This window comes from Cetorhinus maximus, chromosome 8 (assembly GCF_964194155.1).
Source record: "Cetorhinus maximus chromosome 8, sCetMax3.hap1.1, whole genome shotgun sequence".
Classification (NCBI taxonomy): domain Eukaryota; kingdom Metazoa; phylum Chordata; class Chondrichthyes; order Lamniformes; family Cetorhinidae; genus Cetorhinus; species Cetorhinus maximus.
Genome location: NC_135886.1, coordinates 119,825,031 through 119,852,249, shown reverse-complemented (window position 1 = coordinate 119,852,249; position 27,219 = coordinate 119,825,031). Strand labels below are relative to the sequence as shown.

Genomic DNA, 27,219 nt, shown 5'->3' with positions numbered 1-27,219 from the left:
TAGCTGGTCACCAGGAAAAACATCATCGTAGACTGGTAAAGACTAGCAATATGATTTTCTACCATCCTTTCACTTCCATTTCTGGGAAGTAAAAAACATATTTTGCCTCCGTAGAAAAAGAGGAAAATTGACCTCTATTTTCCCCCTCCCCAACTTTGTGAGACCTTGCATTGGACAGCAAGGTATGTCAAGGTAAAATTTTGAAGCACTGGAAGATATAGGGTCCTGGGGAGAGAGAGCAAGGCCATGAGATTAGTTTTGCATTGCTGAGAAAAAAAAAACCATGATCCAAATGGTCCTTCAATACTATAAACTTTTATAGTTCCTCTACAGTTCTACCATCTTGCTGGACACCACAATTTTGATTGTACTCACACTTATTCAGCTACATTTAATTGCATGTTGCTCTCATCCACTGTTTTTTGCCTCAAAGCATTTTCAAGTCTTGCCCAAAACAATTGTCTTTCACTTGTGTCCTCAGGCCAAGTGATATAGGTCTGTTTCTTCACAAGCTTTCTCACTTTGTGATAGTTAGAGAGTCTATAGTCTGGAATCCTCTCCAGAAATATCAGAATGAGGACATCTTGATAATCAACGAAAAGCCTCATGCTAGCCAATTGCACCTCCAACCTGCACCATTCACTCCTGAGATAATCATTACTTATCACACACAGAGTCTTCCTGCTGCTGCTAATTGCACTCTGAATGTTGTCAAAGATGTCCACCCCCAGCTCGAAGTCACGGTGGTGAAGGCACAGCTTTATTGGTGGTTGCATATTTTCTTCCAAATTGGGCACCAGCTCTTCAAAGATCCATTTTTCATCATTTGAGTTGTAGGATACAAATGCATCATAAGTGTACAGCTTTTGGACTTTCTGAAACTTGTTTCTTAGCTCAGCTTTAGCAATATAGATGGTGTACCGAAACAACCCTGCCAGTTTGGCAGTCAATAAAGAACAGATCAGAGTAAGCGAAATCACCACATAGGTCGAAATGAAAAGGACTTTTCCAATGTCACTGTTGCAGATGCTATCATCAAAATCAACGAATAGAGTCTTTGGATCTGGGCCAGCACAAAGATAACTGCCCAGGTCCGGGACCTGCACAGTGGAACTGTGGACAGACCAGTTTCTGAACCAAGCATTATTACATAAGCAGTCAAGCGAATTATTAAACATATCAAAATAATTCAATGACTTCAAACCCTGAACAAATTCTTTACTAATATTTTTGATGTAATTAAAGCGAAGAGAGAAGATCTGCAATGACTCCAAGCTAGAGACCAGTTCTATAGGAATGGTTTCCATGTAGTTATTCTCCAGTCGTAGGATTTGCAGTCTCTTCAATTTCTTGAATAGAGATATGTTTAAATTCAGACCTCTGTATCCCACTCCTGATATGTCTAAAACAGTTAGATTTGTCAGTGGATCCAGTGACTGAGTGTCAAAGAAAACCATTTGGTTTTTCCCTATATATAGCATTTGTAGGTTAGCTAATCCCTCAAAGAAGTTGACTGGGATGACCTGTATTCCTTGAGGGATCTGATTTTCTAGATTCAGATGTCTGAGAGATTTAAGGTGCGAAAACGGAAGATCTTTCAGTTTCCTGGTGGTTTCAAAACTGATTTTATTGGACCGAAGATCGAACTGTTCAAGTGATTGCAATCCCTTAAACATATCACGATGCACAGCATGCAGAGTGTTAAAAGCTAAATCAAGATACTTGAGATTGGTAAGCCCCTCAAAGGCGTCATCACTTATTTCTGAAATCCTGTTCCTTGACAAAGTAAGAATGGTAAGATTTTTCAATTGACTAAAAGTGTATTTGCTAATTTTATGAAGATTGTTCTCCTCAAATGTTAAATTTAAAATAGATGCCAAATGTGTGAAAGAGGATGGATGTAATGTGCTGATCCAGCAAGCCCTCAAATCAAGGTATTTTAGCCTGTTCAGACCATAAAAAGCTAAACCATTAAACTTTGACAACGGATTCCAAGAGAGCTCCAAGTACTGCAGGCCCTTCAATGGTGTGAAGACGTAATCCTGAAGACTTTTAATATTGTTGTGCTTTAAATGTAAATGTGTTAGGTGCTTCAGAATTGACCAGGAATTATTACTGATGATGTTGAGATTGCACTGCTCCAAATTTAGATGGCTCAGGTTCTGGAAGTGTTGAAATTCATTATCCATGAGTTGTTGTATTCTGTTTCCAAGCAGATCAAGAGACAAGAGATGAGAATGGTTTCCAAATTGCTTGAGATCCTTAGGCTCCATCTTATTCCTCTGAATAACCAAGGATACCACCTTTGGCAAGCTCTGCAAAAGATCACTGATTACATCCAAGCTGCTGTGAACAGTGGTCAGATTAGACAAGTCCAGGTCAGTGATATTCTTCAAGTGGTCACTGTGTAGCTGGGCAATGTCGATGAAATTGCCGCCGAGATTCAAGACAGCCAGACGAGGCAGATTCTGAAAAGATGACATGTTAATGTGTTTTAACCTGTTGTTGGTTAAATCAAGTTTTGCCAAGTTGGGGAGAGTCAAATTTGAAAAGTCCAGTGTCTGAATGTGGTTTCCTTGTAAGCTCAAGGATTGTAGTGAATGGAGTATGTAAGGATGCAGGCTTAATTTTGTAATGCTGTTATTTGTGAGATCAAGAGTTAAGAGTTGCTTTAGACCATGAATTGCATCTATAATATTTTGAAAATCTGACATAGGGTTTCGAGCAAAGCTTAGGTTCTGTAAATTTATAAGTGGTGCAAATGCTTCTTTGTCAATCCACAAGATCTTATTTTTATTCAGTAACAATGTATGCAGGTTTACAAGACCTTCAAAAGTTGACTTGTTGAGACTTCCAATATGATTTTCTATCAGGTTTAAGAGCGTGAGATTTCCTAGTCCCTGAAAAGCATGTTTTTCAATGTACTTGATTCTGTTCCACTCCAGCCTCAGGTCAACAAGGGAAGGAAGGTGGGAAAAACTCCTGGCAAACAATCTCTGAATTCGGTTGTGAGTTAGATTCAGATGGGTTGTACTTGGAGGTAGTTTGCCAATGACTTCTGTCAAGTTTACTATGTGCTTGTTGATGCAGATTATGTGGCTGTGGTTAAATTCATATTGGGCACATTTACTAAATCCATAAGCCTCACTGAGGGATGAAAAGCCAAAAAATATGATCAGAAAAGTCAGCAACCACCCACTCCAGTTAGTTCCCATTATTATTTCCAAACCGTTGAATATTCCAAATGATTGACTTTTAGACATTTGATTCAAATCTCATTCCATGGCAGTTTCACTTTTGCTGTAAATAATCCTCGTTTTTGGACCATAGCCTTGTTTTCGGGAAAAGAGAAAAGATTAAGTAAGCTCTTTTAACTCAGATTGTCCACATGACAGTTTTAAACAATTTTTGTGCTTATCAAATTGAGGCATATTAATGCAGCAACGGAATAATTCCCCATTCCAGGCACTTGGACTCAGCATCAAACGTGGCAAGGCTAACTATAGCACAGCCAGATGCAGGGTAAAGCTACTTACCCTTTGCTCCTAGTCCTAATGACAGGAACACACAGCCGACCAGTGAAATGTTTGTTTCCTGTACTAGCCTGAACAGTGGGATGACATATTGCACATTGCAAACCTATCATTATTTGAAAAAGAGCCCTTTCTCGGTTCTTAATTTTTCCCCACAGATCATCTCGCTGTCTACATAACCAGTGCACAAGGGTAGGGAGAGCCTTACTAAATCACCGTCAGCCCAGTTACTAGTTGGGGTGTAGATGTGATACTGGTTGCCTATTAATTTGATTCGCTGCAAAATTTTAAAAATTCTTTTCTTGGGATGTGAATGTTGCTGGGAAGGACAGCATTTGTTGCCCATCCCTAATTGCCTTTGAGAAGGCGGTGGTGAGCCGCCTTCTTGAACCTCTGCAGTCCATGTGGTGTAAGTACACCCACCCACAGTGCTGTTAGGAAGGGAAAAGATAACTAAGGTCCTGGCGATGACTGACAAACAAACACTCGGGCAGGATTCTGGCCCTGATGCCAGTGAGAGTCAACGGCTCTCCAAATTTTCCCATTTTGCCTGCGACGATGCCCACCAGTGTCAGGGCCAGAAAATCCTGCCCTCAGTTTTGAATGCATTGAGAAGAATTGAGGCTAAAGACAACTGTTAATATAAACATATTATTCCTATGCAACTCCATGGTAAATATGTTTTGATATGTGCCAAAAACTGTTTTGGTTGCACTGGTAAATGTCAAACATTTTAGCAACTTTGCATCAGTGAATAGGTCACCATGTGTAAGATTGTTGGTGAGCCACCAGAACTTGAATAAAGGAAAAAATATCAATTTAAACACATATTAAATGGGACTAAAATGGTAATTCACAGCACCAGGAGTAGGAAAACAGAGAAACAAGTCAACGGTGCAATCATTGAGTGAACCAGGTTTATCCTTGTACTTAACAGTCAGAGTGGTGAGATAATTTTAAAATATATTCTTAGAATTCTGAGGGAGGCAAGGAAAGAAATCTGGGTATCATTAGCCATCATTAAAAAAACAAGAATGTTTCAGTCTGCTTAGTGCGGGCCACCAGTGGACGCATTGCTCAAAGCAACATTGCCTCTAACAAAATGCCCTGATCCTGAACTATGCAATGCTGTAGTGACAATCTGCATTATTATTATAAGAGCTATTGGTTCCTATCTTTACAGTGACTAGGGGATGGGGGAGGAGGAGGGGGTACGGGGAAGGGAGTGAGGATGTGCTGTTTGCTACCTGAAAGTATGGCATTTCCCAGACTCCGCTGAATTTAACAGCCAGGCTTGATTACCACTTCCCAGCTTTCGCCAGCCAGATTGGAAGCTGATTGAAAGCTCTCTGGCTGTTGGGTGGGTAGCCCTGGAGCACCAGACCACAACTGGGGAAGTTAAAGAAGGAAGTGTGGAGGGGGTAAGATCAACCATTGTTGCAGGGTTCTTCAAATAGCATGGGTTGAATTTTCCCCCTGTTGGTCGGGGGGGAAGTTGATGGAATTAGAAGACTGTCACTAATAAATGCAACTGTGAAACCTTTTTTGCCCAGAGAATGGTTAGAATGTGGAACTTGGTATTACACGGAGTGGTTGAAAAAAATAGTACATAAGGGACTGAAGCAGTTCAAGATGGCAGCTCACCACCACCTTCTTAAGGACAATTAGGGACAGCAATAAATGCTGACCCAGCCAGCAATGCCCACATCCCGTGAATGAATAAATTTAAAAAAGGGAAAAAGCAATAGAAGAATATGCTGATAGGGTGAAATGAGGTAGAGTGTGAGGAGGCTCTTGTGGCGTGTAAACACCAGCATGGACCAGTTGGGCCAAATAACCTGTTTCTGTGCTGTAAATTCTAAATGTGAACCATAATCTGGAAGGGATTTTTGAGTATTGCTTAGGTTCTACAGGGCTGACAGAAAGCAAACATTGAACCAGTACTTAAAAAGAATGACAAATCTCTCCCAAGTTGTGGAAGTACGTGGACCCCAGTAGTTTAATAAGCAAGAATCAGCATGGATTTGATGGGGGCATTCTGTGTAACACATCCCCTTGACCTTGTTGAGGACATTACACAAAGTATGTAAAGTTAAATTCCCTATGGTAAATTGGGTAGGTTTATTTCACTTTGAGAAATCTTTACACAAAGATTTGCATAAATGATTTATAATGATATTAAAATCCACAAGATACCAATACATAAGACTTGGATAAGAATTTGATTAAAAATACATCAGTGAGCGAACTTATGAAAGGTGTAGTGCCTTAGAGTAGGTGCTTGGAGAGCAGGGCTGAGGTGTTTAATGCCTCTGTCATCAATGGTGGAAAACAGGTATCAGTAAGGAATGCACAAAGAAACAGAGTTGAAGGAGGGCACAAAAGGGCAAATAATGTCAGCAGAAGTTGCAAAGGTGGAATGGTTGAGGCAGCAGGGGGGTGTGAACATGAGGTTGAAGATTTTTAATTAAATTAATTATGGAATAGGGAGCCAATATAGATCAGAAACAACAAGGGCAATGGGCATACAGGTCTTACTGCAAGACAGGATACAGATAGCTGGGTCATGGCAAAACTGGCCTTTATGAAGGAGGCTGACAGTGAAGATGTTGGAGAACTGAATCTAGAGATAGCAGTGTTAGGGGGAATACAGTAAGAGTTTATTGAAAGGGAATTACTTAGAATGTCCAAGCAGTCAGTGCCATCAAATACATTAACAGTTAAGGGTTACCAGATGAGCTTTGCACACCCTTAGAGCCTGCAATCACCAGAAAGACCCTGGGAACTAGACTGGAGACGGAGGATGGAAACAATATAGATTAGGTGTCCTGGAACTAGACTGGAGACAAAGATTGAAAATAATATAGATTAAGTGTGCTCTTCAGCAGATAAGGAAAGGCCAGATGGTTCCAGCTTAGATTGGGGGAGAAAGCTTTGCCTAGGTGTAGGGGGATGTGTGTACCTATATGTTGACAAGATTGGAATCTGAACAATGTTCTTATATGTGACCAGTAATGTGTAAATATGCTGAATACTTGTAATTTAGCAGAGTACTACCTCAAGCTGCTTGAAGTGGCTCTGTCCTTGCAATTGCTCAAGGAAACGATTGTAACCTGTACCTGAGTCTCCTGTGGTCCGTTTGTCAAAGCTACCACAACAGCAGAAGCTTAGATTATGGTTCTGGCGACTGTCCAAGCTAATAGAGGTGCAGACTTGGTGATGGCCAGAACATGGGGTTTGATTCATCCTCAGCAAGTAGAGGGGGAAGGGAATTGAGTTCATGGAAAGTGGAACAGCTTATGGTGGGGTCCAAGAGAAGTCAAGTCTTCCTGATGTTCATTTTCAAAAACTTTAAGCCACCCATGAATAATGTCAGAACAGCAGTCTGACAGCACAGATGCAATCATGGGGTTCATGGAAGTGATGGAGAGATAGAGCTTTGTCTGGAAGCTGACACTTTGCCTGGAGTGATGTAACCAAGGTCAAAATCCTGGAACTCCCTCCCTAACAGCACTGCGGGTAAACAACACCACATGGACTGCAGTGGTTCAAGATTGCAGCTTCTCAAGGGCAATTAGGAATGGACAATAATTGCTGGCCTAGCCAGTGGCTCCCACATCCTATGAAAATAATTTTTAAAAGGTGCAGCATTGTTAGGAACAGTGAAGGAACAGCAATACAGTTCCAAATCAAGATGGTATGTGCCTTGGAGCTGGTGTTTCCGTGTGTCTCCTGCCCTTGTCCTTCCAGGCTGTAGAGGTTGTGGTTTGGAAGGAGCAGTTAAAGGAGCTTTGGTGAGTTGCTGCGGTGCATCTTGTAGATTGTACACCCTGCTCCGCTGCACGTGGGGCAATGAAGGGAGTAAATGTTTAAGGTGGTGGATAGGTTGCTGATTAAGCAAGCTGCTTTGCCCTATACTAACGCAATGTGGCAGAAAATGAAATATACATTTTCAGTGGTTAGACTGCCCTCAAGCCATTCAAGAGAAAAGGTCTTAGAGAAAATTAGAAATAGAACACTTACCATCTCACTGAAGTCAGCTACTTCAGCCGACAGAGAATAGAATCCGGAACCGCCTACTTAGTCTGCATTGTTAATCATTGAATAAACATCACGGAGGCTGTTTGGAATCTCGCGTGTTATGGTGTCATTTCCTGAGTACGACTCTCCCAAATGGAGCATACTGACTTTCAATATAATGGCGCTAACATATTGCACCACTTAGATTGATTTTTATGATTCAACAGAAAGTGTTTCACAATACATTATTTATTATTAGAGAACTTGTACCATATCTTCTGGTAAAAGTATTTGAACTATTATTTCAGCAATGAATGTGCATAGAGAGACCAGCAGCAAGTTCAGATTGAAAGCAATAAAAATTACCTGTGGTTATATAGCACCTTATTACCTTGAAAAAGCTCTTATTGATATATTTTGATACAAAAACAATTTTACTTCATAAACTTCAGTCAATTCCAGAATAATTTTCTTCATTGGAAAACATGTGAGTGGATATACATAATAAAAACAGAAAATGCTGGAAAAACTCAGTAGGCCTGGAGTGGAGAGAGAATGCCAGACCTGCTGAGATTTTCCAGCATTTTCTGCTTTTATTTCAGATTTCCAGCACCTGCAGTACTTTGTTTTTATTTAAGTGAGTGGATGTGCAGTTTGGTGTGGTAACAAACTATGGAGGCTAGAAAGATCAAAGGTTCAATCTCTGGTGTATATTGATAGGCGATTTCAGTTGGCATGATGATGAGGTTGCTGTAAATGGCATCAACAGCATTGGGTTTGGAACTGGAGAATTGGGAAAACCATCCACATTTCCCACTGCTGTTTGCTCTTCCAGGACCTTTGTGATAAAGTATATTTGTGGTGTAGCAAAGGATCATACTTGGCTGAATAGCTTACCAGTAGTTAAATATGAAGAGAGGCTACTTGACTGAGTTACTAGAAGGTAGCCACCGGTCAGTATTTTTTTCAGTATTGCATTGTAGTATACTGCTGAAATGTGCAATTTGGACTGTTGGCCTGCTAATGTGTGAATCACAATGCCTGGCTATGTGTTATGACTTAGCTTTTTCAATCTCTCTACACACACTTAAAAACATAAGAAGCAGGAGCAGCAGTAGGCAACATGACCCCCTTGAGCCTGCTGATCATCTACATTAACTTCGCTTTCCCATTCTATGCCTCACACCCCTTGAGATCCCTTCATCCGTATGACGTATCCACAGATAGAACCCCTGCCCTGTATTTTAAAGCACTCATTATCCACAGGAAATATGTGGAGTGTTATTAATAATGATTAAGAGTATATAAATTGCCACCCAGTCTGGAGAACAAGAAGGGAGCCCAAGAGCAAACAGTTCAATTTCCCGTGTACGTTCCTGGAAACCACGGGCTGAATTTTCGCACCTTAGGATTTTTTTAACTGGTCCACAAGATCATTTTTGGTTCGCAAACCCGATTGTTGCAGCAGCGGGACTGCCAATATAATCTTCTGGGGTGGAAATTCAATTAGGGACGGGGGGAAAAGGTTGAGGAGGGTGACTCAATGCGTGCAATTGCAATGGCTGTTGGCAGGCAGCCTTCACTGTGTCTACAGTGAGCCTGCCGTTGAGATGAAAGGGACGAGAATGGCAAGACCAGGGGTGTAGCACTGCCAGGGCACTGCTCCGGCACCTCCAACCAGAGCCCGGAACATTAATGCGCAGATGGTGCAAACGCCGGGGTCCAGGGGCTAGACTGCGGCAGACACAGGGTCTGAAATTAAAACCCTGTCCTTATACAAGCAAGGTCAGCCTTTTAAAGGCAAGGGGTGGCGGGGTTCCCTCGGGACAAGAGCGACCTGGCCTCTTCAAAACAGCGGGGGAAAAAAAACCCAAAAGCAGCGAGAAGAAAAAGAACAAAAACAAAAACAGAATTACCTGGAAAAACTCAGCAGGTCTGGCAGCATCGGTGGAGAAGAAATCAGTTAACGTTTCGAGTCTTCATGACCCTTCGGCAGAACTGAGTATAGTTAGGAGAAAGGTGAAATATAAGCTGGTCTAAGGTGGGGGGGGGGGGGGGGGGCGCGGGGGGAGAGAGAAGTTGAGGGTGGGGTGATTGTGGAGATAAGCAAGCAGTGATAGGAGCAGATAATCAAAAGATGTCACAGACAAAAGGATCAAAGAGGTGTTGAAGGTGGTGATATTATCTAAGAAAAGTGCTAATTAAGAATGGAAGGCAGGATACTCAAGGTACAGCTCTAGTGGGGGTAGGGTGGAAAGACTAACAAAGTTTTAGTTTTAGATTTAAAAATAATGGAAATAGGTGGGGAAAAAAGAATCTATATAAATTATTGAAAAAAAAGGGAGGGGGGAGAAACGGGGTGGGGATGGGGGGAGGGGGAGTTTAAGATCTAAAGTTGTTGAATTCAATATTCAGCCCGGAAGGCTGTAAAGTGCCTAGTCGGAAGATGAGGTGCTGTTCCTCCAGTTTGCGTTGGGCTTCACTGGAACAATGCAGCAAGCCAAGGACAGACATGTGGGCAAGAGAACAGGGTGGAGTGTTAAAATGGCAAGCGACAGGGAGGTTTGGGTCTTTCTTGCGGACAGACCGCAGGTGTTCTGCAAAGCGGTCGCCCAGTTTGTGTTTGGTCTCTCCAATGTAGAGGAGACCGCATTGGGAGCAACGAATGCAGTAGACTAAGTTAGGGGAAATGCAAGTGAAATGCTGCTTCACTTGAAAGGAATGTTTGGGCCCTTGGACGGTGAGGAGAGAGGAAGTGAAGGGGCAGGTGTTGCATCTTCTGCGTGGGCATGGGGAGGTGCCATAGGTGGGGGTTGAGGAGTAGGGGGTGATGGAGGAGTGGACCAGGGTGTCCCGGAGGGAACGATCCCTACGGAATGCCATCAGGGGGGGTGAAGGGAAGATGTGTTTGGTGGTGGCATCATGCTGGAGTTGGCAGAAATGGCGGAGGATGATCCTTTGAATGCGGAGGCTGGTGGGATGATAAGTGAGGACAAGGGGGACCCTATCATGTTTCTGGGAAGGAGGAGAAGGCGTGAGGGAGGATGCACGGGATATGGGCCGGACACGGTTGAGGGCCCTGTCAACGACCGTGGGTGGAAAACCTCGGTTAAGGAAGAAGGAGGACATGTCAGAGGAGCTGTTTTTGAAGGTAGCGTCATCAGAACAGATGCGACGGAGATACTGAGGATCATGTCAACCATTCACTGATTTTTTTAAAAATCGCTAACTGGATTTTCTTCCTGAAACTGATGTCCACTGTTTATTCTCAACTGATGAACTATCTTTCTTCTGTCTGAGTGCATTTGATTTATTTACAAAATGTAACTTAATTTTCTCTTATATGTGTTACAAAAGTTAGGTGCACTCTTTGTATGCAGTTGTCTGCAACACTTCAACACTTTTGTGTGTCTCAACTCTGAGCTGATGTAAATTGAGATTAGAATATAGTAATAGCTGCGGTGCAGTAGATAGTATTTGTTCTAGAAGTATTTCATGCATTAGTTCTATTCTTGGCCGGATTGAAAACTTTAATTAATTAACTGCTCCCCCAGTAAAATAAAGAACTGTTTTAATTAACTACACTTCAAAACGATATTCTTCAACTCTATTTTCTGTGATTTAAAAAAATCTTTCTGTAAAATATAATGAATAAAATCAATGTATTTGTTTCTGAATATTAAGAAGTTATGTAGCAATGTTAACGATTTTTAGAGACAGAGTTCACGAATCAGGTTGGGATGGGCGAACGAAGCTCTTTCACCACAAACCTCTTTAGAGCTGGCTGGATTAGTGCAGCTTTTGGCTATAGTTTGAGGTTGAAAATTTGAGCAGCAGCGGGTACTGGCTACCTGGAGCTTGGGGGGTTTATCCAGGTCACTCATTGGGAAACCTGTTGGTCCAGCTGCTTTTCCGGGGCGGGCTCTTCCTCACTCACTCCCTCTGTCGCCATTTGGTGAACTTTCGTCTTTGGCCAGGGGGTTTCCCAGTCACCGGGCAGGCTCGGCGGGAGTGGTCAAGGGGGCGGCCTCGAAGCCGATCAGCGCCCGCGATCAGCTCCGCACCGCGATTTCACGGGGGGCGGGTCAATTAAGGCTCATCCTGCGTGGATCGTGAGCGACCTGTGCGGGCGGGCGGGCGGGGTGGCGGGGTAGGAGGGAGAGTCGGGTCCAGCGCTCTTTTGGAAAGAGCGTTTCCATCTCCCCGAAGCAGCTCCGTGCCTCAGGGAAATTGAAGCGCTTTTTAAAATAATATGTAAGGACATTACAAAGTTAATGAAACATCTCCCCTCACGTGACTGTGTCACACGAGATGGGACATGTCTTTATTTTCAAAATAAAGTTTTTATTTCATCAGTATTAGCTTTGCTTTCGGAAATCTCACCCCGCTACTGGATGAGGTTTCCTAAAAAAACGTAAAGGTCGCTTGGCCAATTTGCCTGCCCGCCAACAGTCGGGTTGTGAATGTGTTTTTCAGTCAGTTCTGGGGTTTTACTTGGAGCTGGTGTACTTGGTGACGACCGCCTTTGTCCCTTCCGACACGGCGTGCTTGGCCAGTTCCCCGGGCAGCAGCAGGCGCACGGCGGTCTGGATCTCCCGAGAGCTGACGGTGCTGCGCTTGTTGTAATGGGCCAGGCGGGAAGCCTCACCCGCGATGCGCTCGAAAATATCGCTCACGAACGAGTTCATGATGCTACCGTCAGGTTGGATGGACAGTGTAAAATTCAACGTAATTACCTAGTTAATAGCCTTAATAGGCCTTTCAATTATCAGTGGGCACTCGGCCGACTCTGGCACACGCCTGCCGAACGAAATATTGCGCAACTTCGCGATGATGCGCACCCAACGTCATCGCGTGTCATTTTACGTTCTGGTGTGTCACGCGTGCGCCCACACACCGAATGTAAAGTTCTGCCCTCAATCTCCTCTCAGAGTTTCTCCTCAGTCGCCCTCAGCAGTATCATGGTAAGACAAGTTTAAACCTGCCTGTGTTGGAGTGAACTGACCTCCGTGTTTTCAAACATTGCACGAGTGAGAGTATTGTGACCGAGTCCAACCGGGGCTGGAATGCGCCTTGCCTCTCTCTCCCTTGGTTTTATGGCCATACAGAGGTTGGTGAAAAAGTAAAAAGTGCATTTCTATCAGTGCTGTTTATAACCTCAGAATATCCCAAAGCACTCGACACCCAATTGAGTTCTTTTAGAGTCCGGTCACTGTTGTTGTAAATGTAGGTAATAGATTGGAGATTTCACGTTAACAAATTTTAGACTGAAGATTGGAAGGATATGGTTTGGCGGTGGGGATAGGTGACTCTGGAGTGGGGAGGGAAGTTCTAAGTGAGGCTGTTGGAAGGGGTGGGGAGGGAGGTTGGGGGCATTCTCAGTGGAATCCACTCCATTAATTGTCTGAGCAGATTTTCAATCTGTAAGATCGGCATTGATTTTAATCTTCACTGCCTCCAATATTGAAGCTACTCGTTTCCAGGAGTAACACATGCAGGGGGATTTGGCTCATTGATGACAGCAATCAGAACTGGATGGAAATCTTCTCGCAATCATGTAGGGCTGCGTGACTTGTGACACAGAGGCAGCCAGTGCAGGGACCACGTCGAGTGAATTCTACCTTCGTGATTATGCGGGGCACAAGGGCAAGCTTGCCACAAGTTCCTGGAGTTTGAGTTCAGACTGGACGGTAAGAGTTGCTGGAATGTCCACAGCTCATGATGTGGCTATGAATCCAGAGCTTGGAGCGGTTAAGAGATGACAGAGGGGAGGCCGGGCCCAGGGTCCCAGGCCTCAAGCTGCTGCTGGATGTCTCTGAGTCAATGTGCAGCAGCAGCAACAGCAGTAGCACTCCTGTACAGCTCCCTGACAGTAAAAAAAATACAGATCCCAGAATTCTCTGCACACAGTTTTCTCATAAACAACCATTTCAGGGTCTTTGAAGCTCAAGGCTCCTGGGATCTAAAGCAGCATCAATATCCCCATACTGAACATTAATTCCTTGGTTGTGATGGCCTGAGGATGTAAAACATAGTATGGCATTTGTATTCCCTGCTGGCAGCTTTACCTGAATTTACAGCACAGAAAGAGGCCACTTGGCCCACCTCATCTATGTTGGTGTTTATGTTCCACACAAGCCTCCTCCCACCCTTCTTGATCACACTATCAGGGTAACCTTCAGCTTCTTTCTTCCTCGTGTGTTTATAAAGTTCCTTGAGTGTGTCTATACTAGAATCATAGAATGGTTACAGTACAGAAGGAGGAGACTGTCCTTCTGTCAGTTCACTGCAACAGCAACTCAGCTAGTCCCATTCCTCCACCTTTTCCCTGTAGCCCTGTAAAATATTTTCTCTTCAGATAATTATCCAGTTCCTTTTGAAAACTGCGATTGAATCAGTCTTCACCACATGCTCAGGCAGTGTATTCCATACCCAAACCACTTGTTACAAAAATATGTTTTTCCTCATATTGCCTCTGGTTCTTTTGTTAATCACCTTAGGGTTCTCGACATTCTGCCGATGGGAACAGTTTCTTCTCATTTACTCTGTCCAGGCCCCTCATGATCCTGGACAAGTCTCCTCTCAATCTTCTCGAAGGAGAACAGCAGCCCCAGCTTCACCAATCTATCCACATAACTGAAGAGTCTCATCCTCGTAAATCATTTCTGCACCCTTTCTAAAATCTTCACATCGTTCCCATTGAGGTTGAACCAGTGTTTTATAAAAGTTCATAATTTTTTTGCTTTTGTACTCTATACTCCTATTTATAAAGCCCAGGATTCAGTATAATTTATTAACTGCTTTCTCAAACTGCCCTGCCCCCTTCAGTGATTTATACACATATACACCCAGGTCTCTCTGCTCCTGCATTTACTTTAGAATTGTACCCTTTATTTTATGTCACCTCTCTTCATTCTTCTGGCCAAAATGTATCATTTCACACTTCTCTACATTAAATTTCATCTGCCACCTGTCTGCCCATTCCACCAGCCTGTCTATATCTTCTTGAAGTCTATCACTATCCTCATCACAGTTCACAATACTTGCAAGTCTTGAATCATCAGCAAATTTTGAAATAGTGCCCTGTACACCCAGGTCCAGGTTATTAATATAAATCACAAAAGCAGTTTTCCCTTTATATACCATCTCCCAATCAAAAGCAAAGCTTTCTGGAATTCACAGGCAGGATTTTTGGGTTGTCGGGCGGGCGTGGTGGGCGGGCCTTGGAGCGACCAGGAAACAGGCCAACGCCCACGATCAGCCCCCAACCGCAATTTCACACTGGCTGGCCAATTAACTGCCAGCCAGCGTGAAAGGTGTGCTAAAAGGCTCAACACTGCCAGGGTGGGGGCGGGAAGAGGTCGAGTGCTCACATCAGCGCGGGCACAGGGGAGCGCGCAATGAAAGCTCTCTGAAGAATTTTAAACCCAAAAATAAAGATGATGAAATTCCGAAAAAAATCGCCGCCCATAAGAATCACTCACCTAAATATATTGATGAATATTCCCCAAACATTTTTAATTTTAAATTAATATCAGAATCTCATCCCGCCCTTGGATGAGGTTTCCTCAAAAATCCAAAGGCCGCCTGACCGATTCGCCCGCCAACCGTAACGTTGGACAGGCAGTGAAAAGTCAATTAATTGCTACGTTAATGGCCTTAATAGGCCTCTTAATTGTCGGCAGGCAAGTGCACAATGAGTTTGGGACGCGCAGCCGACGTCATCACTCGCTATTTTACACCTGACCTGGTCGGGCGCATGCCTGCCCATGGGACCTAAAATTCTGCTCCATGTTTTTAATAGGCTTGAATTAAATGAACTGTTGCATAATGAAATTCTAGCTATGCCAGAAAGACCAATGATTCAAAATACCACATAGTTCAAACTAAAATGCCTAACGGCACTAATATTTTTCACTTAAAAAATAAATAGGGGAGAATTTTCTCCCTGTCAGGGGGGCTGCGGGGGGGTTGGACGGGACAGGGAGTGGGCGGGTGCGCAGCCGATCGCTGCCCCCAATTGGCTGCGCGCCACCATTTTACATGGGTGGGCCAATTAAGGCCCGCCCAGTGTGACATGCACCCGGAAACGCTGAGCATTCCTTGTGCAGGCGGGGGAGGAGGATGAGTCGGGGTATGCATGCGTAAGAGCGCAGAAATCTGCCTCAGGGAGATTATTAAAATTTTTTTTAAATCAAACTGAAGAAAAAAAATAAATTTTTAAGACATGTCCCTTATGTGACAGTGTCACATGAGCTGGGAAATGTCAATGAACTTTAATTAAAACTTTCATTCAATTCATAAACACTTCATGAAACTTCATCCCGCCTGTGGATGAGGTTTCATGATAAATGCGAAGGCCGCCTGGGCTCTTCGCCTGCCCGCCAACGTTAAGGTTGGACGGGCAGCTCAGTTAGGTATTTCAATTACTATTTAAATGGCCTTAATAGGCCCTTGACAGTTTGGCGGGTGTGCACCAGATTCAGCTGCACGCCCACCGAACTGAAAATCTCAATGACGTGCAATGATGTGGGGACGCGCACTTGCATCATTTTACACGTCGGCGAGTGGGCCATAGTTTTACTGACATTTGGGAATTCAACTGATTAATACATAGTATATAACAATGCAATAGTAGATTTAAAAATGATATGGCCAACACATTTTCTTTGAGCTCCTGCACCTCAAAATTTGCCACGACATCACTGGGCAAGACGAAATGGAGGAGCAAAACATCAGCAGCACTATCCAGGGCATCAGTCTCCGGGAGATAATCATGCGATTGGCACCTTTACTGTGCAGATTGCATATATTTTCATACCATTACGACCCCCATCGTGAGCTAATGAGCCGCCAATAAAATTCCATTGGCCTTGGAAAAATGCCAGTTTCTTTCATTAACAATCTCAATTGGCTTCTTGCCACTGCCAGGTGGGCTGCTGTCAGCACACAGAAACTCGTTCTAGAAAGGTGGGGAGGAGATAGGAGCGCACTGGCATTCCTTTTCAATGTCATTTTTGCCTTGTGCATCCCTATCCAAGGGCTTGGTAAAATTCCTCACACCCATCTGTTGGGGCACATCACTTTATCTAATACAATTGCAGTTTATGATCTTATTTTCAGTAGAAGAAAATTAACCTGATCACAAATTCAGGAGAATATGGACAGTAATAGTAGATGATCATTTAAGTTGTTTAGTTGATATTCCTCTGTCCAGAATTTTCACAAAAGGTGTAATAAGCCCATAAAATATTTAAAGTATATTAAACCCTTCCAGGCTGCATGAAATTATTTTTGACTTGAAAGATGGAATTATAGTGAACCTCAAAATTATAGTAAAAGACGAGTCAAAAAGTCATCCCCAGATCCTCCCAAGAAAATAAATCTTTCAAGGCAGTGCACTTTCTCCATTAGTAAAACATTCACCATTGTTGAAAACTACACTTTTACTTACTTTAGGAATCTCCCAACGTTACGTGATCACATGCCTGTTTAAAGTTATCAACTTTCCAAACCTCCCCCATCTTTACAGAAGGTATGCATTGAGGGCTGTTTCTTAGCTGTCAGCTCACGAAGCCTCCTAAATTGACATCCATGATGGAATCATACCCATGTCCACTCATAGGCTGAAAAATAAGCAATGAAGCTTGCAACAAAAAATTTATTTAGGGACAACTAAGGAGACTATGATAAACTGGATGAAGTTATTTTGGCTGTAACCTTTCTGGCAAGTGATGAATATTCCATGACACTCCTTGTAGATGGTGGCCAGAGGTGGAGATATCAGGATGAAAACCACATATCACAGATTAATCTCTGCACGGCTCTTGAAGGCGATGGTGGCCTCCAAGATGTCAGTTATTTTCCTTGCATTTCTCATTCCATCGGTGTCCGCTACTATCATGTACATTACTTAACTAGTTATGATCCTCAAATTTGACAAAAATTAGCATGACTACCCAATTCAATAGAATCCTTACAAAATCCTCTTAACAGTGGTTTGAAAACTGCATGTTTAAGGAATCAAGGGTAGAAACCGTGATTTTGCCTCTTTTGCAATCAAGGGCACAAAGCTAATTGCATTGCCCTTCTTCTGGTACTACTCACCACAGACCTTGGATTGAACTTAGCACCTTCCTCGCCATATTACTCAGTAGTGGATGTCAGGAAGATATAATAATTCTCAATATTACTGGAATTTACTGTAGAGTAATAGTGGTGTGTGTGACTTAATTGAATTAAAGGCAGCTAGTCCGAAGGCTTTGATATAACAAAGATAAGATAGGTTTGAAATGTTAAGTAGGTAAACATAGGTGTAAAGGGAACATTTGCATTTTTAAATAAACCAGACTAGATTGATTCCAAAGGAGGTGTGAAATGTTTCACCTAGCTAGGATAAGTTAAGAAACAGCATGTTTATTTTTCCCCAAAGATTACTGGCACAATTGGTACTGAGAGATTTTTATTATTAGAGAGGTAAAGTCCAAAGATATAGTGAAACAATGGGAATTTGCATTCAAAGGGGGAGAATATGGATAAAGGAGGGAAGGCTGTGTGTAAGGGAAGGAATTCTAAGATCTAACAAGTGTGAAAAGCCACCAGCATCTAAGCCTCAAGCTGTTGTCTACAAAGAACTGAAGTTAAGAAAACTCATTTTGAATTGGATTGTTCAGGGTACCGTGTTTCTTTGCCTGGGCCTTTTAAAATGTGTGTCTCTTACTATTGCCTTAGCAAAAGTGTAACTGGGAGTTAGATTAACTAGGGAAGTTAGAAGTTATCATAGTAGTAATTTGTAGATCTCTGTATGTACTTAAAATCATTTCTTCTATTAATAAAGGTTTAATTTAGTTTTGTAAGAAACCTATAAGCCTCGGTGGTCTTATTACTACTGAGTTCAAGGCACACATCTCGAAATATATACAAATTACAAAACAAGTTGTACCAGTTGTTTCAAGTTTCCCTCTGGAATTTGAGCAGCTCAGCATTTACAATCGGCTGTGCCATAACATGGACCACATGGTGCATTCAGTCACTACAGTATCTGAGATGCCTACACAAACTGTGAGAAGACTATTTTGCCTTTGTTCCCACTGATTTTATCTTTCATTATTGCAGTGTTGTTAGTCCTTGTAATATATATTAAATTTCAGTATATTAATAGTTAGCTCCCATGATCATAACACATTTAGAATAAGCCATTGCTGCCCAAACATTTGCCCTGATGTGACCCCATTTTAATGCCTCAGGCCTTGTGTGACTCCAGAGTGAATTTTTTTTTTGGGGGGGGGGGGGGGGGGGGGGAGTGGGGAGGGTACAAGTTTTGTTACAGCATGACCTTCCCCCTCACTTTCTGATCTTCCAATTGGGATTCCCATTGATAGAGGTGACCCTGTCTTGCATGGGGTCACTTGAAGACTAACTCCCTCCCAATGAACTGAGCGCCAGAAAAATAAAAATCAGGTGTGTTCATAGCAGACATTGAGGCTGCCTGTATGAAGCTTGTTCACTCTCCTCCCTTCCCAATAAATTACAAGCCAGAAAAAATAAATCATATCATGGGGCCTCAGAACTGGTCACAACATTTTCCACTCCATGGTTGCCATTACAACCTTGGAGCTTGCAACCCTAAAATATGATCCCACAACCCTACCAGGGTCCCCACGCACTGCTTGGGAACCCCTGGGATAAGCGTAAGATACAAAGTGCTGGGGTATTAAATCAACAACAGAGAAAAAAACAAATTAATCCCTACAGCTAGCATAACATACGTGTAGGTGAGCAAAGACATGTTGGTGCCCAGATACATAAATCCTTAAAAGGTGGCATGAAAAGTTTATATGTACAATCATATTTACAAGCAGAGTTGAACACACCCAAATTACTTAACTTTTTGATTTTCAATAACATGCCAAAAATGAAAATAAATAACCTAAGTGAACTCCTAATTTTTCATACATTCTACCAATGGCATAATGTATGTTTGGATAAATTGTAAGATAAATTATCTCCAACATGTCTTCATAGTATAATTTGTTTGTACCATGTATTAAAAATGGAGTACTATATCTTTCTTTGAAGCTTGGATCAGTATAGGTTGTGGCAGTGCAAGCCTAACTATTTATCTTTTTGCAATGAGTTTACAAAGTTAGTATTTTTAACCTTTCTTTCAAAAAGGAAAATAACCTCATTCAGGTATATATGGTCAGTAATCTTGTATATAGTCTATTATAAGAAATATATCTGTCACTAAATTTATGGTACACAGCCATGTTTTTATTTTTTGTTTTGTTTTTATTTACTGAATCAATGTGTGAAGAGGGAATTTTTAAAGCACAATTTGGAAAAACCAAGATAACTTGCCATTTAAAGGACATGGGCTTCAACACAACCTTGTCTCTCATCAATACCAAGTCCTGCAAAGATGTTACAGGGTCCTGAATTGACCGCCAACCTCACCTGTAACCTTTGTCTCATATTTAAAATCACTTGAACTTTATCTGATCTTCTGTTCTCCTATACCTCCTTGGTTCACCAGCTCTTTGAAAATCCAAGCTTGGAGTAAACGGTCAACTACTTCTCGATTTATCCTAAATTTTCTTATCTACTTTTTAACTGCATTAAGGACTTTTACCGATGACTTAAATGCTTCAATAAAATAAGGTTGCCAAGGAAGTTCAAAATTGTTAAGAGGAAAAGGAACATTTGAAGTTGGGATATGGATACAGGTGGTCTTTGCATCTATTCCTCATCATGTACATTAATTTTCTCTAAACCAGAATGCTTAGTTTATCAAACTAACTAAGGAAGGATCTAACAATTCAACGGCATCAGTAGCGCTAGCTGAGGACATGCACCTACAACCAGTATGGCAAGCATTAAACTACAAAAACAGTATGCTAAGACTGGATGAGGAATGAGCTGACTCCCCTTTCTTTCAACCCCCTTGGTTGGTCACAACAAAGGCTTGTTTAAAATCCTCCATCTCCACCCCCACCCCCAATGGATACCCTTTTCCAGTCCAAATGTGTTTACTTTTAAACAAGGAGCCAATCAAACCAGGTTTTGAGTCAAAGAAAGAGTATGTTTATTAGTCACTAAAGCCAGAGGAAAAATAATAAAGACGCAACACACATTCACACAGATTAAAAAAGGAAGTTAAGGGTTCAAATAAAAATTAAAAAGAATATACAAATAAGTCTTTGGCTTGTCTGTGAGGCATAGATGGTGGTATGTTGTGGCTGTTAGGTGATTTCAGTAGAACGCTGGAGCTGACTTTGGCAGTTTTGAGTCTGTTGGAGACATTTGTTGGTTTGTCCCCAGAAAGAGAGAGATGGCCTGCTCATCTCTGCAGGAGTGACCGAGGAGGCTGTCCTGTTTCTTCCTGCTTGCCATCTATCTCTGCTAAACTACACTTGTCTCTAGAGAGAGAGAGTGATCCTACTTTTCTCCAGCAGTAATCTTAGAAGACTGGTGTGTTTCTTCTTGCTTCTCTCACTTTGTCTTAAAGACACTTGTTTTCAGCAAGAGTGAGAAAGACACACACATAAAGTGTTCTTCTTGCTTCTTTGTTATTGTTCTTCTGCTTTGCCTAATACTGGTTGATAGAACCAGTTTTAAACTCATTTCTCTGCATAGTCCCGGGTGGTGGGTTGTAAATAGGCATGTCTTGCATCCAAAGTCCATTTAGCTTTCATCTCAGAAACCTTTTGACACATTCTGAGATATAAGTCAACAGGAGATGGTTTTTGGATGTCTGAAGGGATGTTGCTGGCTGGGTGAGAAGGGGGCAGTTTCTCTTGTCTTCAAGGAAACAGTGAATTAAAAGTTCAGCCTTTTGCATTTCATATGCCTTCCCTTCAAGTATCTCTGTTTGAAGTGGGCCTTGACACCTCTTGAGGTGTGAAACTCCATGCAACCTCTTAGGACAAGTCTGCCAATACAACCCTTGTAGGAATTTTCCAGAAGGGGTCCCTTTACCATATTAGCCATCTTTTGATCAGCATCTCGTCTTGTATTTTTAAAAAATATCTTCTTCAAGCAGTTCAATATGTCCATGGTGAAGTTGTAGGCTGTGGTCGCTCCCACACCGACATAATGTCCACTATCGTGACAAATCGGATCTCATAAATCAAAATAAGTGTGATCCAAAATTCAAGGCAAATACACAGAATTTAATTTTTTTTAAAAAAGCTACCCTAAAAAGACCACATAAAATGCTTATTGTTTCTGCATCAACATTAGGCACGGAGCTTTTTATAATTTTTTTTGCTTCTAATTCTGTTGAAACAGCTATTTCCCTCCATGGAGTATTGTTCCATTCATGCCAGACACGTTGTCCGTGTGTTCTTTACTCTTACTTAAGCCTCAGCTACTTCTACACCAGCTAGCTTACAAATAACATTGACTCAGTTTACTCCAAAAGAGAATATAAATCATCAATTAATGCACTAAAATCCATGTCTCAAAGGCAGCACAAGGCATTTTTAATTGTTCAAGTGGTAGCCCACCACAACTTTAGGCAACACAATCCAATTCTTTGAGTAACTTTTCCAAAACATATATATTCTCTACAATGCTGTACAAGTTCATAATGGAATAGTCTAGCTACCTGGAGATCAGATTCCAAAATGGCAGGGGTGGTAATGGAGTACATTATGAAACAAGGAAAGATTTTTTTTTTTTGAAGTACTTCTCTTATAAATCCATTAAGAAAAACACTCAAAACATACCTTATATTTAAGGCACACATTTTTTTCCCCCAGAGTTAGCAGTAGCTTTATTATTTAAGTACATAAATACATTCAACAGTAATAATATTAATTGAATTGCACAATAATTAGATGTTTTTAAAACTCATTTTAGAACAAAAGCTTTACAACTTAAGTAATGGGTTTATCCTACTCAGGAACAGGACAACCCATCTTCAAATAATTGATTTGTGACTATTCGTTCCCATCTCAATTTAATGTGATCAATTTTCTCAGATCAGTGGGAGAGCATTTAGGGGAGTTTGGATTGCATTGTGACAAAAGAACACATTAAACAAAAGAATTGTAAGTTTGGTAAAAAATTTTTGAATCAATCCTTTTACATTCACATTTGTGCAAACTTCGCCCTAAAATTGGTGAGGGAGTGTGATTGGTTTGTTAGTACATTGAACCTTAGTGAAAAACCATATAAAGTGCTAAGTTACAAAAATTCAGTCAGAACTTGTCCAGTAGACAGTCCACTGGCTCAGCACTGACTCCTGCAAGTAAGCAACTTAAAGATTCCCTTTTATGTCGATGTATACATGAGCACTATTTTGAGGGAGCTGCTCTCTTTAGTCTTGAGACAAAGCTGCAGTGGAATAAGTAAATGCCATGGAAAAGAAGCCCAGAGCACACGTTGAGGTATGTCTTAAAAGAAGGGGCACAAGTTCAAAGTGATGGGGGACAAATTTAGAACCAATATCAGGAAGTCCTTCTTCATACAAGATATGAGTGCATGGAAAGCTCTTTTGAGTAGGATACTGGAAAGAAAATTCCTGCAGTCATTTCACAGGCAGTTGGATGTTGTGATGAGTCACAGTAGTGTTTTTTTCCTAGTTAGATCAGTTATGTTTGGCAGCACGACCTTCCACATCTGCTTTTAGATTGTGACCAGGGATACACAGTGCAACAGGCTGGAAGTTTTAGCACCAAAGTAACGTGATGTAGCTGAAAATGTTTTCCTACTAGATTAATAGGTAAAATCTTCCATGTTCATGAGAGCAGCTTGGAGGTGGGGCCTTTGCCAAGGTATTGCATGTTATACTATAACAGAGGCAGATGTAATGATTTTATGAAACTGCCTTTGATATATTTAAGTATTAATGGCAGATAACCTAATGTTCACATGAGGAATAAGAAACCGAGCCAGGGTTTCAGCTCCAATTGCTTAAAAAGACAAAAGCAAATAGATATATGAACTTTGATAGAGTCAACAGTAGGACAACAATAGTGTTAGTATAGCAACTCCTTAATAGAACATTATCTGCTGCATTGCAATCTTGGATACATCATTGATGATTCCTACATTAAAACTGAAAACTCGAGCAATAAAGGCTCTCTAATTTTGACCAAAGCATGTTCCTAATGAAGCATTATCAGAAAATGCCAACATTAACACCAACATTTTCTCCTTTGCAATTTTCTAATTTAGTTTCAATAATTTCAGCAAGAAAAAAAAAATTCACAAATATAAAACTATTAATTTCATTTGCGATTATTTTCTAAAGCAATTTTAACCTGCTTCATTGTTGGAGATTCACGTTTTTCTTTTCGGAATCTCTCCCTCTTACCTAATTATTTCCCCATTGTGAATGGAGAGGATGAAAAACAAAGTGGATTCCCCAAAGTCTGCTGAAATTCCTTAAGCAAAGCATCTGTCACCATTTTAAATCCAAAATGTCCATTCTTATTGACTTTATAGATGCAATCTCAAATGTGATGCAAACATATTAAATGACTAGAACTGAGTGTAACATTATAAATAAATTTGTGGATTTAAATATATATTTTCTGCATTCTACTAGAAAAATAATTAACTGTTGTTGCTTCAGTATTAGTTACAAGTTGCCATTTATCATATATTCCTAAAGAATTATCAATTGTCACAATGTCACCAATATGAAGGTTTTAAAAAACAAAATCATTATAGTCTATAGCTTATTGAAAAGACAAAGAATACTGAACATCTGGTGGTACTTTTGGGACAGTAATACCCAGCATCTGCTGAAGTTAAAAATCTCTTGCATTAAGTTGCAGCCTATTATCAACATTTCTGCACTGGTAACTCGATGGATAAATTTACTTTCGAGCGCGAGTTCGAGACATCACTTAGATCTTGGGTCCAATCTTGGTCTGTGATGCATTAGATCATGTTATTTAGAGTTGTATAGAAATGGCCCGAGCATTTCTGGCTTGAGCAGGGGACACAGGGCAGAAAGTCAGTAAGGATTGTTTCCCCTCAACATTATCTAATGGTCCTTGCTGCAAAACGTGTATGTAGATGTTATATCATGGTAAGACTGGGCTTCAACTGGTATGGCCCTGGCACACAACGTTTAGGGTCACATCTTAGGATTAAGCACGCAGGTGAGGTACCAAAGAGCTGCCAGTTCTATATCCCAGTACAATGTCAGCACCCTTAGAAATGGAGAAATACTGGGAAAAAAAATGTTTTCTCTTCACAATGGTAGGATAACTTAACTGGTTGAACAGTATGAGTTGAAATGAATGCTAGGTGGATAGGTGTCCAAAGATCAATGCATGCAAGGTATAATAGGGAGAACAAAGTGTGGATGACAGCGATACACTTGATATGGTCAAAAAAAAAGTCAATGAACAAATATTGAAGTGAAACAATTGCATATCTTAGGAGTCCATGAATTGAATAGATTGAGAGGACAAAATAGATGTGTCGTTTATAACTGACATCTTGCATTTGCACAATGACAGCTCACCAGGTTACAACATGTAAACGCCAAGGGGAATTAACTGAATTATTAATTAATTCTATTGTCATAGAATCTTGTGTACAGTTTGCATCTTCACACTGATCTAAGGCTTTGTAGTGAGGCCAAAGCACCAATGAGGTGAAAAATACAATGGTAGTTTGATCCTACAATCTAGCTGGCATAAAAATCATGCAGATCTAACTGTGATTTTCTAGAAGTCCTACTATCAATGACATCTTCGCTCACATCATTTTATATACAAATTTGGAGTGACCTGATTTTTAAACAGGGAGACACATTCATTTTACAACAACATTTAACTTACAAGATTTTTAACGTTACAACCTTATTGATTAGCTGAAGTAGTTCATTCCCTTGGGAAGAAACTTAAGTTTTTCATTTTTCTGCAAAACTAGAGATAATGTACTTCATTGTGATACAACAAACAATTCAACATTGCACCTGTAGTCCATGATACACTTATTGTACTAGGTGTGCACAAAACAAATTGAAGTAAAAAAAAAACCATTTCCCTTAATGACAAGTACCCTTCCAAACTTTGGATTTTTCTCTAGAATTAAACTGTCATTTCTACTCTGCTGCTAAAATGAGTCAGGAAGCAGCTGGGGAGGGGCTGAGCAACTAATCCAATTCCATTAATAGCAGATGAGGAAAATATGGTAGAATGAATCTTCTCTGTAAGAATCTAGCCAACACAGATGGGCTGGTTCCTCATTTAAAAGCAAATAAAAACAATTCCAGGCATCAGTATGAAAGTTTAAAAAAGAGACAGGGGGTGGGATGTTGGGCAGAAGGACGATGCTGTAAAGGATCGTCTGGTGTGTCTAGCACCAATTGTATTCAGCATTCATTTAAACGCAAATTATGGAGCTATACACAGCTCCAAGTAAGATACAATGAAAAACGCTAACCAGCATTTTTAAAATTGTTGAGTAAAGTTTCTTTTGCATAAGAGTTTGGAAAATAGATCCAACATTTTTAATGTCCTTCAATTTGGAACCTCAATATTCAGGCGCCATTTAAAATCACAGCAAGAGTATAATCTTGCCAGAACAAACAGAACTCACTGCACAGCTTTTGTTGAAAAGCATCTCCATCACGTTGTGTGTCTGCTATGTTTGGTTAATTACACCACGTACCCGTTTATCAGATTCAGCCATTAATACAGAATCTGGGATTTCTGAGGTCACTTTGGCTTGTCCTACATATTGCATTACCCTTTAATTAATAGAAAAATATAAGGACATGGAAATTTGGAATAGTTAGTGATCAGCTCAAAAGATGAATTTGGTCCTTGCTAGTTAGGAAAGAGTGCCATAGGCACCATTCCAAATCACTAAAGTGGCTCAATGTGCTTCACACAACTGAAGTCGTTAGGAATTCAGTCCAGTCATTCAAAACCTCCAGCCCGCAATGGTGCAAATTAAAGGTGTGGGCTTCTAGATGGAGATGGAGTTCTGTGTGAAAGCAAGAAAAACTGACATTCAACATGTCTATCTGAATTCTGCTGGTTGATCATGGAGGGTAGGGATTCATGATTCATGCACAAGAGAAAAATCAGGAGACTGTTATTCAAAACATCTTTTCCCTCCTGGGTACAAAAGGAGATTACCAGGAGCCTGAAACGCAGAAAAGGTTAAAAAAATAAAGTTTGAAAAAAAGAGATAAATTACAATTATACAGTAGTGTATCAAGTATACTAGCTCACAGCAAAACACAAATCTGCCCCATCCTTCGATCGTCCCCGAGAGTCCAATCCTTGTGAGACGTAGAGGCTGAGAAGGTACTGTGTTTGGGAGAACAGATCTTGCAAATCTCCTGCATACAACCAGGGCTTTGCTCAAACTGCCTCATCCTCATCTCTCCCCAAAAGGAGATTATTTTTGTCTGGATCATGTAGAGGGATGTTGGTCATGGATCGCCTTTCAGACCTGAGAGAATTAATGGAGGCTCGGCTGTAGTGTACCATTCGGTCCAATAGGCTTAGCTTTGGCGACTCCCGCCTAGCCTCACCCATACCAATGTGCACACTGATGTCAGACAGAGACTTCTGCTTCATGTGATTCCGAGCTCTGTTTTCTAACCTGGCAGGATCGGGTTTCTTGTAACTGAAAAGAGAAAAGAAAAGATGATTATATTGCTATAAAAGTGAATCTCAAAAACAAT

The 27,219-nt window shown here is 41.2% G+C and overlaps 2 protein-coding genes across 4 annotated transcripts in view; both read right to left on the bottom strand.

The window, feature by feature from the left end:
• Positions 1–295: 295 nt before the first annotated feature.
• On the bottom strand, positions 296–7,633 carry LOC144683922 (toll-like receptor 13). The gene is made up of 2 exons (XM_078547501.1): positions 7,557–7,633; positions 296–3,331 (listed from the first exon to the last, which is right to left on the bottom strand). Exon 2 carries the CDS (start codon positions 3,261–3,263, stop codon positions 378–380), a length of 2,886 nt encoding a protein of 961 aa, XP_078403627.1. The 5' UTR covers positions 3,264–3,331; positions 7,557–7,633; the 3' UTR covers positions 296–377.
• A 14,381-nt stretch (positions 7,634–22,014) lies between these two features.
• The window catches only part of LOC144683920 (copper-transporting ATPase 1-like), a 75,899-nt gene continuing 70,694 nt past the window's right edge, over positions 22,015–27,219 (bottom strand). For all 3 annotated transcript variants that reach the window (XM_078547494.1, XM_078547493.1, XM_078547495.1), the window contains one exon: positions 22,015–27,161. In XM_078547494.1, coding sequence (XP_078403620.1) covers positions 26,894–27,161 — 268 coding nt within the window. In that variant the 3' untranslated portion in view covers positions 22,015–26,893. The remainder of the gene's footprint in view (positions 27,162–27,219) is intronic.